General features: G+C 38.7%; 3 protein-coding genes across 10 annotated transcripts in view; 2 read left to right on the plus strand and 1 right to left on the minus strand.

Annotated features, from left to right (window-relative positions):
- Positions 1–5,961, plus strand: part of LOC135203597 (intraflagellar transport protein 52 homolog) — a 20,893-nt gene extending 14,932 nt beyond the window's left edge. For 6 of the 7 annotated variants that reach the window (XM_064233394.1, XM_064233393.1, XM_064233391.1 and 3 more), the window contains exons 8-13: positions 1–144; positions 1,750–1,863; positions 2,050–2,178; positions 2,401–2,496; positions 2,783–2,941; positions 4,867–5,961. In XM_064233394.1, the coding sequence (XP_064089464.1) occupies positions 1–144; positions 1,750–1,863; positions 2,050–2,178; positions 2,401–2,496; positions 2,783–2,941; positions 4,867–4,914 (690 nt within the window). In that variant the 3' untranslated portion in view covers positions 4,915–5,961. Of the gene's footprint in view, positions 145–1,749; positions 1,864–2,049; positions 2,179–2,400; positions 2,497–2,782; positions 2,942–3,108; positions 3,187–4,866 lie in introns of all 7 variants that reach the window. The other variant, XR_010311969.1, reaches the window with a different exon arrangement.
- Positions 1–18,100, plus strand: part of LOC135203319 (uncharacterized) — a 319,432-nt gene that overhangs the window by 135,622 nt on the left and 165,710 nt on the right. The gene's annotated exons all lie outside the window — the stretch shown is intronic.
- LOC135203598 (uncharacterized) overlaps positions 6,300–18,100 on the minus strand; it is a 25,788-nt gene continuing 13,987 nt past the window's right edge. For both annotated transcript variants that reach the window (XM_064233396.1, XM_064233397.1), the window contains exons 6-7: positions 8,615–8,711; positions 6,300–8,233 (exon numbers count right to left, since the gene is read on the minus strand). In XM_064233396.1, coding sequence (XP_064089466.1) covers positions 8,134–8,233; positions 8,615–8,711 — 197 coding nt within the window. In that variant the 3' untranslated portion in view covers positions 6,300–8,133. The remainder of the gene's footprint in view (positions 8,234–8,614; positions 8,712–18,100) is intronic.

The raw sequence follows: 18,100 nt of genomic DNA on the forward strand, positions 1-18,100 counted from the left end.
CGAGTTGCTGTCTTGGGTTCAGCCCATATGTTTAGTGACCAGTACATTGACCGTGAAGAAAACAGCAAGATTAAGGATGTTATCTTTCATTTCCTGACAGCCAATGACTTCAAGCTCAACCAGATAGATGCAGATGACCCTGAGGTATCACCACTAGTATCATTAGGTTTAAGAAATGTATATATTGGGGCCTTTTTGTAATGCTCATTCATTTGTCAAAGAGTCACACATGTTGTTGTACTCAATAGAAGCACCATGCTAAGTAATCAAGCTTTAATTTAAGGGAGATTATGATCAGTAGCTAAATTGATAAGCAAGGTTTTTCATTTTTACTTTTGGAAAGCTTTGAAAATAGTTTGTGCTATGTAATTTTATATACTGCATAAGAGCATCAACTGGTCTTCTTTTGAGTCTTATTAATTTTTTTTCTAGTAAAAGTCTGTAGAGTATTTCATATGTAAATCTTATGTGTAAAAGTATTTAAATTCATAATCTTTCCCGTTTTGTACATTGCTTCTTGTTTCATATCTTGCTAGTTTTCAGTTTCATATTGAGTTTGTTTTGCTCATATCCACAGTTTTGTATTTGTGGATTCAAAGCTGCAGTTTATGCTGCAAGGTTCCTTAACAGCCAGGAAAGGCTAGTGTGGTTTTATTTGGTCATGTAACCTTCCTTGTGACATCGTAATTTAGCTTCTGTTTGCATTCCAACATAACCTACATGTTATTTATTACATTTTCCAGGATTTTTACAACATTTTTTCTTTACAATAGACAGGATTTTTAAAAGTTTTGTCTTTTTTCTTATGATAATCATCACTGAACTTTTTGTTTGCTCCCTGTTTAGTTGATATTGACATGGTTGTAGTATTTGTTCTATTTTTCCTTTTGTATTTATATTTCGTTTCTCTTATCGTTAATTTTCGTGTCAAGAAGGAATAAATGTAAGGTCTTGCTCATTTGCCACATCATATCTCTGAATGTTTCCTTTCTTAGTTGTTATTCTAGGACGCTTGTCTTCTATTCAGTTCACAACCTGTTTAGGCCAAAGCAAGGTGTTCCAACCTTTGCCATTACATACTGTTTTAGTATGCTTATTCTTACTAGGTAATATGTATTATGATTTGGTTATCCACTTAAGTATTTGTGCACAAAATTTTAAATCTTGTGTTTATATATTATACTTCATTGTCAAGTTGTATACCTAATTTGATTATTCATGAGGTTTTTGTAACATGAGATGAGAGAAACTTTTTTTTTTTTTTAATGTCAGAATTGTTACTAGTGAAATACAAAGTAAATAGTCTAAGATTATCAAGAAAATAAAGTAATAGGAGGAAAATAAAGTATAAAAACAGAATTACTAAGACAGTCAGTGATTAGCAAAGAGGAACACCATAACATAACAGTGTACACTGTCTAGTATACAAATTACAAATATCCAGCTCAGAGACATGAGTTAAAATCGATTAATATTCAAGGAACATATGAGGACTAGGCCTTAGGACCAAGTATGTAGTAGTTTAGGTACCTTTAGCAAACTCATCTTCACCATCCTCACTAGTACAACTTTGTTGTCTTACAGTCAGAAGGGGAAACTCATTTAATAAAAAACAATTGAAGATGTTTAGTTTACTTACGGTCAGCAGGGAACATTATTAAAATAGTTGAAGGTGCATGCTTTCGCTTTTCAACTTCATTAGAATGATAAACATCTAATAGTTTTATTGGAGACTCCGCTTGCTTCCAGATTTCGGATTATAACATGACACCTGACGTCGGGTCTTTAGCTGAAGGTCTACGCACATGCTTGCAAGAGTCTGAGGAAGTTCCTACTGATTACACCCAGTTGTTTGACACTCATGTAAGTATACCTATACTTAACCATTATAATGGGAACATCTTTACTTTGATCTGTTTACAAATGAAAAGAGAATTTTGTAATATAGTTGTTCAATTTGCCACAGTTTCTCAACTTAAGTATCATTGATTGTTATGTACTATTGTCTATTTATTTCAATGACCCTTTTTTTTTTTAATCTTTTGATAGTTAACATCCATCGATATGCAACTAGTTCCTGCATCTATTGATGCTTACAGCAAGGTTAATGTAAAGCACGAACCATTGCGTTTAATCACACCTCAGTTTGAAACTCCTTTGCCACCATTACAGCCTGCGGTAAGTGGATGCTACATCAAATTTTGATAATGTTTTTTAAGTTATTACATGCTAATGTTTTCTCGCAAACTTATTTGTGTGCTTATGTAGGTCACAAAGAGTGTGTGTTTGAAGCAATCAAAACTACTTTAGCCTCCCTTTGTACTGGACGGCACAAAAAATTTAAGTGAGTGCATAAATTTGTTTGATGTAAGCTGGAACTAGTATAATTCTTTTTTGTAGGTTTTCCCACCTTCATTTCGTGAGCTGCCTCATCCATCCTTAGAGCTCTTCGATCTTGATGAGGCTTTCAGTTCAGAGAAGTCTCGGCTAGCTCAGGTGAGATATTTGTTACCATCAAGTTATTGTTTCTTTGAGTAAATGTGCTCTTTTATGTAGTTTTCTCACTGCTAAAAGCTAATAGTCAAGAAACAGCCCTTGGAACATGCCATTCACTTTTCTGTATGGTGATGACGAGTCTAATGTTTTACTGTATTTATAATTGTATTAAGCAGATTGTATGAAATTAATTTCTCTTATATTGTTCAGATTATGACAATATTTCACACCTTGTAGAAGTATGAAGGTTTTGTCTATATAAATTTTAATGACTTTGTGATTGCAGGTGACAAACAAATGCAAAGATGAAGACTTGGAATACTACATCAGAGAATGTGGGGAGATTTTGGGAGTCATGGCAAATATACCTGCAACATCCAGAAATGCAAAACATATACTAGAATACATCTTTACTCAAATTGTGGAATTCAAAAAGCTTAATCAGGTAAACTTATAACTATTGTGAGTATATGTGACACTTGTGAAAGTTTAGTTACTTTATACCTTCTTTGAGTCAGTAGGAAAGAAAAAGTCATTGATTAGTTTTCTTACTAGTTGTGTTCTTAGAAACTAATCACCTTTTAAAATTTCTGATTCCTTTGCATTGTCCAGATGGAGTAAGCATATGTCAAATTCTTAGTTACACAAGTGAAACAGTAAATAGGTGACAGGCAAGTCTTCTTCCATTAGGTAAGCCCCTTGACTCTCATGCTGGGAGCTCACATTCTTGATGTAAGCTGGTTTTAGTGAGTATTTGTAGCTTGGCAGTCTCTCCTAGATTTTGAGTTTGATGCTTAGTTTTCTAAAATAGTCCTAAGGTAGATTCTTAAAATGCCAGTTTGGTATGAAATGATTTTATTCAACCAGATAAAATTTTTCCTGTAACTTTAGAATTGATAACTGATTTCACCATAATTAATGTTTGCATATAGTATTTGTTTTGAAACTATATTGGCTTTACTGGGTATTCTTGAATGCTGTTTATTGTATTGCATATGTCTCAATGCTTAAAGTTGTTCTTGTTACATGTACCATAAGGCCTGTGTTAAGCTTTGTAGAATTTAACATAAGTGCTTATTTTGATATTAGTATAGTGTCATGGTATTTGCGTAGGTTTCGTAAGCATCCATGAAGTAAATGAAGCAAACTTGTGGCCTCCATTGACATCATCTCCATGCCACATGTTATATGTTTAATTGCAGAGGCAAGGATTGCTTAGGAAAGGCATATACATACTCAAATTTTGTTGGATGATTCGGGGAAAAGGTGCTTAGTTTGAGAATTCAGCTGTATACTCTTCCCAATGTTCATTACTCTGTTCCATGTCAGCAGAGACCCATGTATGGCAAATGTGACTGGACATCATTACTTTGACTATAGTTAACTTCATATATCAGAATCTGAAATAAGGACAAAGTAGGGGAGGTGATGTTAAATTGACTGACATCAGATTCAGAGGTCCTCTGCTTTGGTAGCCTTCTGTCTTTTCTCAACAGGTTCTACTTTGTATTCTTGTTCGTTGCTTGGCCTACTCCATGAGGAAACAGTTCCCCAGTTGCAATGCAACATGTGCTACTAGGGGTGCCATCAAGCTTTTGTTGAAGTAATTTGGAGTCTTCTTTTGGACATTAGAGGGCCTTATATGCTTCTTCATGCAAATGATAGTGGTTTCTGGACATTCTGGGATGTATTGCGATGTCACAGGTTTCTTCAAGTTAGGTTTTCTTCTGCCGGAGTCTAATATCCTTGTTTCCTTCTTACCCTGTCACTGATTCTTCACGTGAAGTCATCTTTGTGTTCAGTTGTTGTAGTCTGCCTCATCGTTTTACCAGGATTGTAATTTTCATATTTCTTTCTTATTTTCATTGATCCTTTTATCAGCATTTATTTTTATGTTCAGTGTTTGTGATATTTGAGCTTTCATTAGTGCACTGGTATTTGATGCTTTCTCCCAAGTTGTCAATAGTAGTCACTTTTTTCTGCTTCCTATTTTCCTCTACAAAAATGTGAAGATGAAATGTAGACTGTGTCAGCAAGCAGGGCCGAGCATGCCCAGTAAGAGTTTTCTGGAACTTGAATACTAATACGAAACTGATGAGATTGCATTTCCATGTCCATAGAAACTGGGCAATATATGAGTAACAGGTTTGTTTGAAAAGTCTTTTAGTATAGTATTCATACAGTACTGAAGTGCTAGAGTATTATATAATAATTCAGTAAAGAAAGTCACAGGAATGTTTGGATAAATACCCTATCAGAAATATATTAATCCAGAAAAGTTTCTGACAGTGGCATTTCTCATTAATGAAGCAATTACATTACTTTCAGTATGGAATGATTATTATTTTTCTTCTTTTTTTTTTCTCCTAGGATCCAGATGCATTCAGCAGGCCTAGATCAGACATGGAAGAGCTGTAGAATGCATTCTCTTGTGATAGGTTCATCTTTTTTGTAATATATAAGAGTTTGGAGGCCCTAGGATTTCATTATTTTTCATGTCAAAGCCTGACCTCACATCTTAAAACACATCACAGAAAATCCTCACACAATTGTTGTCATTTATTACAGCAAGCAGTATGCTTATTTAAATATTAATTTTATTTGTATAATTTTGTAACAATTAATTGTTTAATTATTGAAAAAGGGCAGAATTTTGTTAAAATTAGTTCACTTTTAAAGCACTTCTACAGAGGTGGATGTCAATCCTTTTTCAATATATAATGAAGGATGCTTTGACAGAACACCAAATAGAAAGATTTTTTTCTAGACACTTAACTGCTAATAATTTAGTTCTAAACAGTAATCCATATTGTGTATACTATCCCTAACTTCACTCAAAAGGTCTTGTCTAGTAAAAAATTCATTTCAGTTATGTATTCTAGTCAACATTGAGATTCAAGATGTTGATTCTAGTCAGGTTCTCAGTATGTAAATTTTAGTCAAAAGTTAGTTCAAGAATATGTACATTTTAGTAACAAAACCAGCTCAAGAAGCTAGTCGTACTCATAAAGTTTAGGTATAGTCTATCAAAGTGTTAGTATATGGGCTTAGGAGAGGAGGATGCAGTTACTTCAACAGCTTTCAAAAAATGTTTACAAAGCGTTCACTGAGGCCTCAGCCCATAGAAGTTTCCGTCCCATCAAAGTTTTTATCCAAGTGTTGTACAAATATATATGTATAGTATATAAATCTATTTTGGTTAATATATTACTAATTGTCTCATTTATGCTTATTCTTCAGCACAAATTATTATAAACAAAACATAACATATTTTTCATAATGTATCTACACATGATGCACAAGTAATATCAAATCCTATTTCTGATAATAGTCATTATTTATACATTTTTCGTGGTTAACATCAAATTTTCAGTTGAGTAAACGTGTAGTTATTTGTGGTTTTTATCAAATGTATGAGATATATCAAATGTATCAGATATATTCAAATAAAAAAATATTCGTTAATGTTTGGTTTCTTATGCTTTACCCACATGAATTTTACTGCTTTTTATACAAGTAAAATTGCTATTTTGACGCAAGTTTAACAAAGTAAATTGGTTAATAGTATTTACAACTCGAGCAGAGAGCAAAAAGGATAGAGGGGAAACATACTTATAAAGTTACAGTTCCATGAAGAGATAACGGAAATCCTTTTTGAAATTATAGTTATGAATTACGCTTATAATTATAGTGATTAATTACACTCATAACCTATACCGAATTTAATGGAATAGGAAAAAATTATATCAACTTGCATAACCAACATGATCTGATGCGAAGGTTTACAGTAAAACACGGTAACAGCAGCTCCAACACAAAAATGTATGAACAACCTTTACACACACACACACACACAATTATAAAAATTGGCATTTATTTCTTGTTCAACTAATTGCTATGAATAACCAGTGTCTGGTATATGACGGGAATAGTACAGTAAAAGAAGCCCGCATACACAGAAAAAGAGCCAGAACATAACAAACATACTTCCTTTCCAACATTCTTGCTTATCTCTATATCACCAATCCATAGGCAATAAATGCCTTATGTTATAATTCACTCCATTACAATAGAGAAGGATTTCCTCTGTACATAAACAGCTATCTACTATTTTACCTGATTCCACTAAATGACAGGTAATTAATAACATTTCATTCCTGTATGAAATCATTAAAATACTTTCCCTAGTCAAGTAAGCCAGAAGAGCTCACTCGCATCCGAAGTTGGTGTATTTTTTGCTTGCATCTTATAGTTCCCTGCTATTCACATCACATAATCGGTGTAGGTTACATACTTATTTCAGGAATATTTGTAACTAAGTACTACCAGATCATTGAATTTATATACGTACTGTATTTATATTCTATAGGACTGGTTTGAGGGATATTCATATAAAGTAAATCACATTAAACAGTACTTAAAATACTGGGTAATATGTAGAACAATCTCACAGAAGGTAAGAGACTGACGGCCAAGAATGGTTATTCACTTGTGCAGGGTTGTTTGGTTAGTTATAGAAAGAAAAAATTCTAGATACATCATGGCGAAGCTTTATTTTAAACTTTAAGTTTATTTATATTTAGTATAATGACTAACTTTTGAAAACTATAAACAAAGAATACTGAAAACTTTCAAAGTTTAAGGTTAAAGAGAAATTGCTAGATGGAACATGGACATTTATGAACTATTACTCTTGTGTCCCAGTGCTTTTTCTACTTTAAAAAATATTTATGATGTTGAACATAAACTTGGTCAAGAGGCAATATTTTAATTTCCAATATTCTCATAATTTATAATTTCATAATTTCACAAACATTACTCTATACATAATTAAAGAAGATATAGGTGGGGGAGGGGGTTTGCAACTCAAAAAGCTTATGCAATGCATTTTAGCCACACCTAAATGTTTTTTTCAGTAATTTTTGGCCCCCTTGCAAAAATGTTTTTTTTTTATATCTCTTTACTTTTCCTAACTTCTGTTCAGTCAATACTCATCTACATTCCCAACTTCTTCAACCTTCCTCCATTTTTACCTTACACTTATGAACAAATCCTTCAAACCAGCCATATGAGTCCAGATTACATGACACAATGGTGTTTTGTTAAACTGCATAATAATAATTAAGTCTACCTTCAAACTCTAACATACTCAGCTCTGGAACATCTTACTACCAAATTACTAACTTAATGCTTTCTTTTCTAAATACATTAGAATATTTTGTCGATAACAATACAAAAACTGTCTATATACATGAACCACAATCCTACATCACATCAAATGGTTGACTTGGTAGACCAGATTTGTATTTTCCTTATTCCTTTCCAAGGCAATCAAATTTTGTAACAATTCTGCAATATCCTGTAGGATGTCTTCATATTACCATCAAATTACATATAGCAGGAACCCCCATTACATAAATATTTCGTGTGTATGTATTCTATACAATGTACCTATAATAAAAATCAAAATATAAATTCACCTTGACACAAGATGAAGAGGGGTTTTCTACAAATTAAAAAACAAAAGCTACAAAATACAAAATTCTAAAAATATTTTCAAGAACTTCTTTCACATCAATAATTCTAATGAATTAATCAATAATGAAGACAAAATCCTCCTAAGTCAAAGAATTAAAATCAAGTGCCAACTTTTCTTTGATAAGCTTCAAAATTGTTGAGCTTGAAAACTGTTATGGTCCACTCTGGAAGCACATAGTCAGTATATTCTCTGTGGAACCTGTAAAAAAGTTTAAGATACATAATTGTACATGGTTTCTTAAAAATCTTCATCTATGTTTTGTTTGCCTATAACATGGAATCCCATCCTGAAAAGAACAAAAGCATTCAATCCATAAGGACATGCTCCCACAACCCCACATCCAATCTCATTCTGTTTAACCTTATTCAGATCAAGTAGTGGAAGGATGACAGGAGGGAAGAAGAGAGAGGCATCCCAAATGACTTCTTGTTACTGTGCTAACTTATATAATGCATAACTAGTAAAATTCACAAACTGCATGATAAATATCCCTAAACAAAATAAATTATTTCAAACATGACACAGGTTTTAATGCAAACTGTAGTGCTGAAGACAAAATTTAAATAAGTCTGGACTTACCTTGCAAAATATTCCAAAACTACTAAAGAATGTTTGTCTGGGTTATAAGGTGCACGGGTCCCAATGACAGTCACATCAATATCACAATACTTTCGATCTGTGAAAGGAACATATCGTATATGTAATGAGTCTTTCCTCACATCAGAAATGATATTGTTAAGATACAATAAAGTTTGTTCATACTTACCTGGCAGATATATATAATCAAAGTACCCACCCACCTCCCCTCAGGAGACAGTGGGAATAGAAAATCTGGATAGAAAATGGGAATGGTTCCTGACTCCCGCCTCCCAGCGGCGGGAATGGGTACTAACCACCTGGCCGACCACTGCGTGTGCCGGGAGTTTTGAAATTTCTGTCGGACTTCGGAGAAATACAGCTATATATATATCTGCCAGGTAAGTATGAACAAACTTTATTGTATCTTAACAATATCATTTTGTTCAAGAAACTTACCCAGCAGATATATATATAGCTGAATCCCACCTTTGGAGGTGGGGAGGGACAGAAAAGGATTTTAGGAAACACATTGCGTGCAGATGATTGACATCTTGGTTCCTTACCTGTTAGCATAGCTGACTTCGTGATTATTGTCACCCAAGTCTGCTACTGCTTTACTAGAGTCTCCAGCAAGGTAGTGACCTATGTAGCTGGCGAGTTCTAGATGATCTGTCAACGGGAGCATGACCATAATGTGACTAGACCATATTGACCATACCATGAGGGCTAAGAAGTAATATATATCACCACCTGACCAACCTAGCCAAAGTTAAGGATATCTAACTAAGGCTTAAGGATTGAGAAGACCGCCACTAGCGGGCGACCCAATAAACATAATTAACAACTCTTCCTAACTATTTTCTATAGGATAGGATGAGTGATACTTCTTGCCCCCAAGATTGTGTCTGTAGACACGTATGGCCCCAGCGAGCAGCAAATCTTATATGTCGTCTTCACATCCCGCAGGTATTGTGAAATGAACACAAAGTTGCTTTTCGCTAAAACGTGGCACTCCAGGATTGATATGAGTGCCATGCTCTGTTGAAATGCTTCCGAGGCCGCGCCCTCACCTCGTGAACATTCAGTTAAAAGATTTCAAATCTTTGTCCAAACATGACGAATGAGCTTCTTTAAAAGAACTCATTCACAATAACGCCAGGGTGTTCTTCGACCTGGGCAAGCTGGTCTTTTTACGAAACACCGCAGATTGTCCGAAGGACCTCCACTTTCTTTAGTTTTAACTAGATAAAACTTGAGGGCCCTGACAGGTCACAGGACTCTCTCTGTTTCTTGCCTAATAATCCATAGCACCCCTTGATTTCCAAGCTTCTGGGCCAAGGATTAAACAGGTTTTCATTCTTTGTAAAAACAAAAGGCTTAGAGAACACACCGCATTATGTCCTCTAAAGCCAAAACCTCTGATGATGTATTAAACCTCACTAACCCTCTTTGTCTTATCTAGAGTGGTTAGAATTTTGGTCACATGCAAAAAGTTACACAGGAAATATTCTACAATTTCGAGATTTTCACAGACCTCATAGATCGTAAAGGGCTTTGTTGTTTGACAGATCCAAATATCTGAGCGTAAAGGCCGCCAACAACCTACTTTCGTATTCTACAATAGTTGAGACTGCGAGTACATCCCATTCTTCCGACGGAAAGGGAAGATGGTAGTGTAATTCACAAAGGTCGAGGTGGAGAAAAAACCATTCTTCCTGCCCTATCTCCAGAAACGGCCCATTTCGATTGGTACACTGCAAGATAGGCAGAACTGCTTTATCTTGGTAATGACACTAGCCATTAGTATTGAAAAACCTCTTATTCTGGTCACTTTCTTGACAGTCTGAACGCAGTCAGACTCAGAGCCGAACGGTTTAGAGATACCTCTCGAAGTGAGGCTATTAGAGTAGCCCACGACTTTTGACATACTTCTAAGAAAAGAATACTCAGACGTCAGTAGTTGCTGCCATCGATAGAGAAGCTTTGCATGGACTTCCTTCAATCGTGCAGCTAACCTCCGGAGGATCGACACGTTCCGTGCCTGTGGCCATCAATGGCTCTCTCTTCCTGAGATGTGAGAGAGCTGTGGAAATGTCAGAGTTCATCTGAACCACTCGGCCAAAACTCATTCTTCGAGGAACTGGAGAGTCAACCAAATTGCTTCCAATTCTTTTAGATTATGTGGCAGGACCTCTGAACCTCTGTCAGGATGCCTGGCACCATCTCGCTATCACCTGAGGTGATCATTGAACTACTGAGAGATGTTCAGAATCATTACTCGATCTTTGATATTACTTCAGTTTTCCAGAAGTACAAAACTGTAGAGGTCTGAATTGCAGTCCTTTCAGGGAAAAGAAGCTTCTTCAGCGAGGAAATGGTCCCCAGCAGATTCATCCATTACCTCTCTTAAGCATGCTTCCTTCCCTAAGAAGGCTGCTCTCTAATTAGGAGAGCATTATTATAATGCTATGCTGCGGTAAACTCGTACAGAATTCTGTTACAGTGCAGTAAACAGCACCAAAAAGTCTAATAGATATCTGTTAAAAATTGTTTCGCAAACGAAGGCAATGTTTATTCAATGCATGTTAGAATCTCCCTCAATCCTAGGCAAAGTCCGTGATTGTAGGGCAGAGATACGGTTCGTCAATCAATCCCGCGGGAGAGAGACTTAAACGACTGCGCATAACAGCAAGCTAGCTGATACTGAGTTGGTGTACAGTTACAGCAGCTTACGTTCTGACGTTCACCTCCTCGCAGTATTATGCCTGAGTTGCCAGCTACTCCATATTATGAAGGAATAGATTTTTCATTATTTGAACAGCACGAAACTCTCAAGTTGGCATATTTAAGCGAGACAGAATCCGCTAAATACAGAAGCTGATTTTGTGTTGTCATAACACTACGCTTAAATAACCAAAAGCTAAATCGGAAACTCCTGGAAGGTTGCAGGGAGTACCGATTAAATATACTGCGTCATCTACAACGACAGCAGCTATCAATGGTCGTCTCGCACTACTCTGCCTGAGTTACCAGCTACTCTATTCTACGAAGGAATAGGTCTGTTACTATTATCGATTAGAAGAGAATTCTCAAGCAGGCATATTTAAGTGAAACCGAATACGCTAGATGCAGAAGCTGAGTTGGTGTTGTTGTAACAATACATTTTAGCGTTGTCCTTACACCGGAAACTCCTGGAAGTTTGCAGGAAGGACCGATTAAGTACACTTAGAATACGAGTCCTTTCGGTTACTATCCGTCATCTCCAGTAATGTAATTACGATGTGCGTATATGACTTGATCCATACAGTAGTAATATAACGCAAAGATAAAATACATAAGTATTGTAATCACTTGGACAGCTAATTCTCTACTACATTCTTTCTTCTGCAAGGAAGAGAGAGAGGGAAAATATACTGTATTCGTTCTTCCAAACGAACGAATTAAAATTATTCGAGGAATCTTCTCAAGTGAAAACCGAGGACCGAAAATGACAGTTCAAACTTCTTATGTTATTGTACATAAACTTCATTCTATTTCGTGGAAGAGACTCTGACTAATGAATGAGAGCTCTTCCGATGGTAGTCCATTTCATCAGGAGTTCGCGCAACTTATGTTGACGAAAGGAGAGACCTCCTTGGAGCGTCGACCAGACTGGAAAAGTCACCTTATTCCGATGCGAGAATTCTTACACTGATATGTTTACTTGTATCCCACCCAATGCCTGCTTGCCGCATAAGTCTTGACAGAGCTGGGCAAAAGAAGTCTTTCTTTGCGCTTTTCTCGACTCCATCCAATCTTGAACCTTTTTTTAAAAGCTATTTTCGTTGAAAGAGACTTCTTCATTTTAACAATTATGATATTGTTAAGATACAATAAAGTTTGTTCATACTTACCCGGCAGATAAATATATATATATAGCTGTATTTCAGAGAAACACAGCTATACATACATCCGCCGGGCAAGTTTTATGAACAAACCAGGAATCTTGTCGGTTTTCGATAACGAAAACTGAGAAGGAGGATAGCGAGGAGCCACAGGTTGGAATTCGTCTCCAACTGAAGCTCGAAGCAAAAGAACCAATACCTGATAATCAGACGAAGCTGACGTAGAAGGTGGTCCTCGTCAGTTTCTTCTGACATCCTACTAAGTCGTCCTTCTTCTATCTGAGCAGCAGAGGGGACTCCCGAAGACGGTGATATAAGTCCTTTCGATTCAATCCTTGATGAAGATTGCTGTTGTGACGTAATAGGTGCTTTCTGAATATTAGTCACTAAAAATTCCGATATAGAGGTACTAATTTCTTGCACTCTCTCGATGGGAGTCTCTACGAAAGTCAGATTGTCGACGAGCTTGCAGACAAATATCACATTGTGATCCTGATGAATGTCCACAAAACGTCCATTCGAGCGTGACACTCAACGTCCATCCGAGCGTCACGCTCAGCGTCCAGCCGAGCGTCACGCTCAGCGTCCAGCCGAGCGCCACGCTTGACATCCAGCTGAGCGCCACGCTTGGTGTCTAAATAAGCGTCCAGCTTAGCATCTATAGAAACGTCACGCTTGTAAACACCACGCTCCCTCAGGGTCGAACTAGGAGCGTCGAGTATCTCAGCTTGCAACACACCTTGGTTTGCAACAAAAATAACGTCAGTTTACGGATAAAGAGAGACCCTATAATAAGAGAGGGGGGAAACCCCTTTGCAATAGTAGGGAGAGCTTTCTTCCTCTCGATATAAGAATCTTAAGGAGGAAGTTTCTCATGTTTTTTACATAACGGCAGGTGAGACGCACTAATCTAGAAGGCGTAGCAACCGGTGAAAGAGAAGAGCGATCCGCAGTTGCGGGAGACCGCTTAGATCTCTTAATGGCAATATATCATCTTTTCTTCTAGGACGCGGTTCTGCCTGTCTCCCAGTCAGCAACGAAGCAAGTCGATGTTGCATCAACCGGATGACCCTCTTTTCTAGAATGTTCCTTTTCAGGTGAAAAGCTGATACTATGAGAAGGAGAGGAGCAAGAGAAAGCCCTATTCCTTCTCACCTGTCCCTTCACAGCTCTATTCTTGGAGCGACAGGGGGGTTCAAAGACGTCATCGTCTGATGACATCCTGGTTCTCTTTTGAGGCGTCCATGCAGCAAAACTCTCAGGTGACGACCGTAAAGCAGCAAAAGAGAAAGGACGTGAAGCGTCCTCTTCCCTGAGATCAAAGACACAGGCCTCCCGTGCGACATCTTGCGTCTTTGATCTTTTTTGCGGCGGAGAGTAGTCACGTAAATAAAGACACGTATAAAGACGAAGCGTAAAGCAGAAGGAGCGCAAAGAGGCTCTGCGTACTCCTCTAAGAAACTACTGACGATGGCCACTTGTGCGACATCTAACGTCTTTGTTCTTTTCAGAGGACATGAGCATCTTCTCATGCTCCAACTACCGTTCAGGGAGGACGCCTACAAAGGCGAAGCCCGTAAAGCAGAAGGAGCGCAAAGACGCTCTGCGTGCTCCTCTAAGAAACTACTGACGATGGCCGTCTGTGCGACATCTAACGTCTTTGTTCTCTTCAGAGGACGCGAGCGTCCTCTCATGCTCCAACTACCGTTCGGGGAGGACGCCTCTAAGACGAAAATCCTTCATGGAGGGAACGTGCACGAACACACTCTTTTGCAGCCTGTGGCTCATACAGGTTCTGCTAAAGGGACGCCAGATCAATGTGGAGACCCCATAAACCTCCTTCGGCTTTCGACATGCCCTCTCCCTGGTCCTGGGAGTCCGACAGAGGTCCAGGCCTAGAGGTATTATAGGGCCGATCTGACGCTCCCTCTCGACGAGAGAGAGGACGTGAAGCGTCCTCTTCTCTAAAGCTTCTTTTTAGAGGGCGCGAGTCCTTCCCAGAGCTCCAACCCCTGTGCGGGGAGGACGTCTCGGAGGACGAGAAGCAATCTTTCATGATCTGTTCTCGTGCACTATTTTTTGGCAGCCTGGGGTTCGTCTACAGGTTCTGCCGAAGGGACGCCAGATCGGTGGGGGTTCCCCGTAACCCTCCTGCGGCTTTCGACATGTCCGTCTTCCTGGGCTTGGAAGTTCGACAGAGGTCCAGGCCTAGAGGCATTATAGGGCCGATCTGATGCCCCCTCCACAACACTGGGGGCACTACACTTCACAGCACTGATTGAAGAGCGAGCACTTTAGATTCCAAATTACGAATGGAATCCACAATAACAGAAAAGGGCATTCTTTCGTAGACATAGCCTAATGGCTCGTAGGCCAAACTACAGGGTTAGGCAAAACAAAGTCTACAGAAAGGTTAGTAGGTTCATTACCCTGACTTCTGTTTACTAATGCAGTTTCTTGAGGAAGACCCCGTGATTCAATCCCGCTCTAATTTGCGTACATACGAATCATCTGTCTTCCCTTCGGAATCAGTCAAACTCTCACACGTCTTACATCGAATTTTTCAATAAAGAAAAAACTTTCTCAACCCCCGTGCATACCAAATGAGGATTTACCGACACTTTCGGTAGCCTCACCTTACTTGTGCAGACAACACAGTCTGAAACTAGCCGAACTAGATTCAGACAAGTTAAACAAAGGTTAATTAAATTACGATAGCGTATGCCTAGCCACACATCCAAGTCAATCATTCAAAAGATAATTAGGATACTTAAGCGGCAATGGAGAATCAAAATCCTGGTCGGAGGTAATGAAAACATGTTATTGTTATAATACAATTAAGTTTGTTCATACTTACCTGGCAGATATATATAGCTGTATTCTCCGAAGTCCGACAGAATTTCAAAATTCGCGGCACACGCAGTGGGCGGCCAGGTGGTGGTACCCATTCCCGCCGCTGGGAGGCGGATATCAGGAACTATTCCCATTTTCTATTCATATTTTATCAGTGCCACTGTCTCCTGAGGGGAGGTGGGTGGGCACTTTAATTATATATATCTGCCAGGTAAGTATGAACAAACTTAATTGTATTATAACAATAACATTTTGTTCATGAAACTTACCTGACAGATATATATATAGCTGAATCCCACCTTCGGATGGTGGGAAGAGACAGAATAGGATTTTTGGGAAACTAAATTAAGTTGATGATATACATCTTGGTTCCTCACCTGTTAGCATAGCCGACTTCGTGATTACTGTCACTAAAGTCTGCTTCTGCGTTACTAGAGTTGCCAGCGAGGTAGAGACCTGTAATGCTGGTGCGCTCTAGATGATCTGTCAACAGGGGCGTGACCACAATGTGACTAGACCATATGACCATACTTCTGAGGGCAACGAAGCTAAAACCACCACCTGACCTAACCTATTAAAGTTAGTTCCATAACTTCTAGGCTAAAGAAAAGGAACGCGCCTCAAGCGACCAACCCTTCAAAGTTAAAAGCACACCTATCCCTTTTCTATAGGATAGGATTCGTGTTGCTTGCTGCCCCCAATAATATATCTACGGATATGTATGGTCCTAGCGACTTACAGATCTCAAATGTCGTCTTCACATCCCGTCGGGAGTGTGAAGCGAACACAGAGTTGCTTCGCTAAAGCGTGGACTCAGGATGTTACTGAGTGTCATGCTCTGTTGAAATGCTTCCGAGGCCGCGCCCTCACCTCTTGAGCATTCGATATTAAGAAAAAATCTCAAATCTTTATGCAAACATAATGAATGAGACTTCTTAAAAGAACTCCTTGACTATAATGCCAGGGTGTTCTTGGACATGAACCAGTCTGGTCTTTTACGGAACACCGCAGATTGTCCGTTGACCTCGACTTACTATAGTTTATTAAGATAAAACTTGAGAGAGACCCGACAGGGCACAGGACTCTCTAATGCCTTTGCCCAATAATTTGTGCCATACCCTTGGTCTCCAAACCTTCGGGTCAAGGGTTAGACAGGTTTTCGTTCTTATCAAGAACGGAAGGCTTAGAGGACAGACCGCATTATGTCCTTTAAAGCTAAAACCTCTGATGATAGCTAAAAGCTCACTAACCCTCTTTGCCGTGGCTAGAGCGGTTAGAATGTTAGCCTTTCTGGTCACGTGTATTAAGTTCGCAGAAAGGATAGGTTCGAAATGCTTTTGCATCAGAAACTCAGACTACGTCTAAGTTCCATGCCGGAACCTGCGATCCAGAGAATTTCAAGATCTCCCCAGACCTCAAAGATCGTGAAGCTTTGTTGTGTCAGAACCGAATCTCTGAGCCTAGAGGCCGTCAACAACATATTTGCATATTCTACAATAGTTAGGACTTCTATCTTATCTCGTACTTCATACGGAAAGATAGAACCATTAAGAAATTCACAGAGGTCGAGTTGGAGGAACAGTCATTTCCCTTCACTATCCAGAAACGGCCCGCTCCGATTGAACACTGAAAATAGGCAGCACTGCTTTGCCTTGGCCAAGAGACTGCCATTAATTAGAGATCTTATCGCTTCTCGATAGTCTTGAACGCCTTCAGACTCAGAGAGGAGAGATATTAGATACTTCACTAAGTGCGAAGTTAGATTACACCGATTCTCTCGGGAAGGGTCTTTGGACAATTCTCTGAATTACCTGACCTCTGTGAATCCAACCTCTTAGAGGCCAACATGTGGCGACTAAAGCTAATCCTCTAGGATCATGAATAAGGGAACAACTTAAGAGGAAGCTCCTTCGTCTTCAAAATTACGAAAAACTTAACGAAAGGACGCCCTCAGTCTCTCCTCACTTTCGAAAATACTTCTAAGTGAGGATTACTCAGACGTCAGTAGTTGTTGCCTTCGATCGAGAAGACCCGCACGGACGTGCACTAGTTTAACGAACCTCTTGAGGACCGTTACGTTCCGTGCCAAGCCCATAACAATTCTCTGTTCTTGAGCTATGAAAGAGCTGAGAAATTATCCGAGATGATTTGGGCCACTCGATCCAAACTCACCCTTCGAGGAACTGGAGAGCCGACCAATTTGGCTTCCAATTCTTTCAGACAATGCCTACCAGAACATCTGTTCCTCTGTTCGGATGTCTGGCACCCTCTCGCTATCACCCGAGGTGATCCTCAAGCCGTTGAGAGAAAATTAGAATTATTACAAGATCTTTGATGTTATTCCAATTTCTTCGTGAGGAAAAATTGTAGAGGTCGAATTGCTGTTTATTCAGGGAAAAACAAGCTTCTCCAGACGAGGGAAACTGGTCCCCAGCAAACTCATCCATTCCCTCACTCAGCCTGCTTCCTTCCCTAAATAAGGCTGCACTTTGCATAAGCAGGAGAGCATTATTATAGTGCTATGCCGCGGTAGATTCGTACAGAGATCTGTTACCGTGCGGTACCCAGCACCGAACAAGTATAAGAGATATCTTGTTGAAATTTTCTAAGTAAACGGAAGGCATGTTCATTCATGATTACTAGAAATTTCCTCAACCCGAGGCTAAAATGACAATTTGTCTAAAATTGCATTTTTCCTAACTATACAAACCTGAGGTCCTTTTACAATAGGAAGGTACTAGCGGCAGCT

This window comes from Macrobrachium nipponense, chromosome 36 (assembly GCF_015104395.2).
Source record: "Macrobrachium nipponense isolate FS-2020 chromosome 36, ASM1510439v2, whole genome shotgun sequence".
In the NCBI taxonomy this organism is placed as follows: domain Eukaryota; kingdom Metazoa; phylum Arthropoda; class Malacostraca; order Decapoda; family Palaemonidae; genus Macrobrachium; species Macrobrachium nipponense.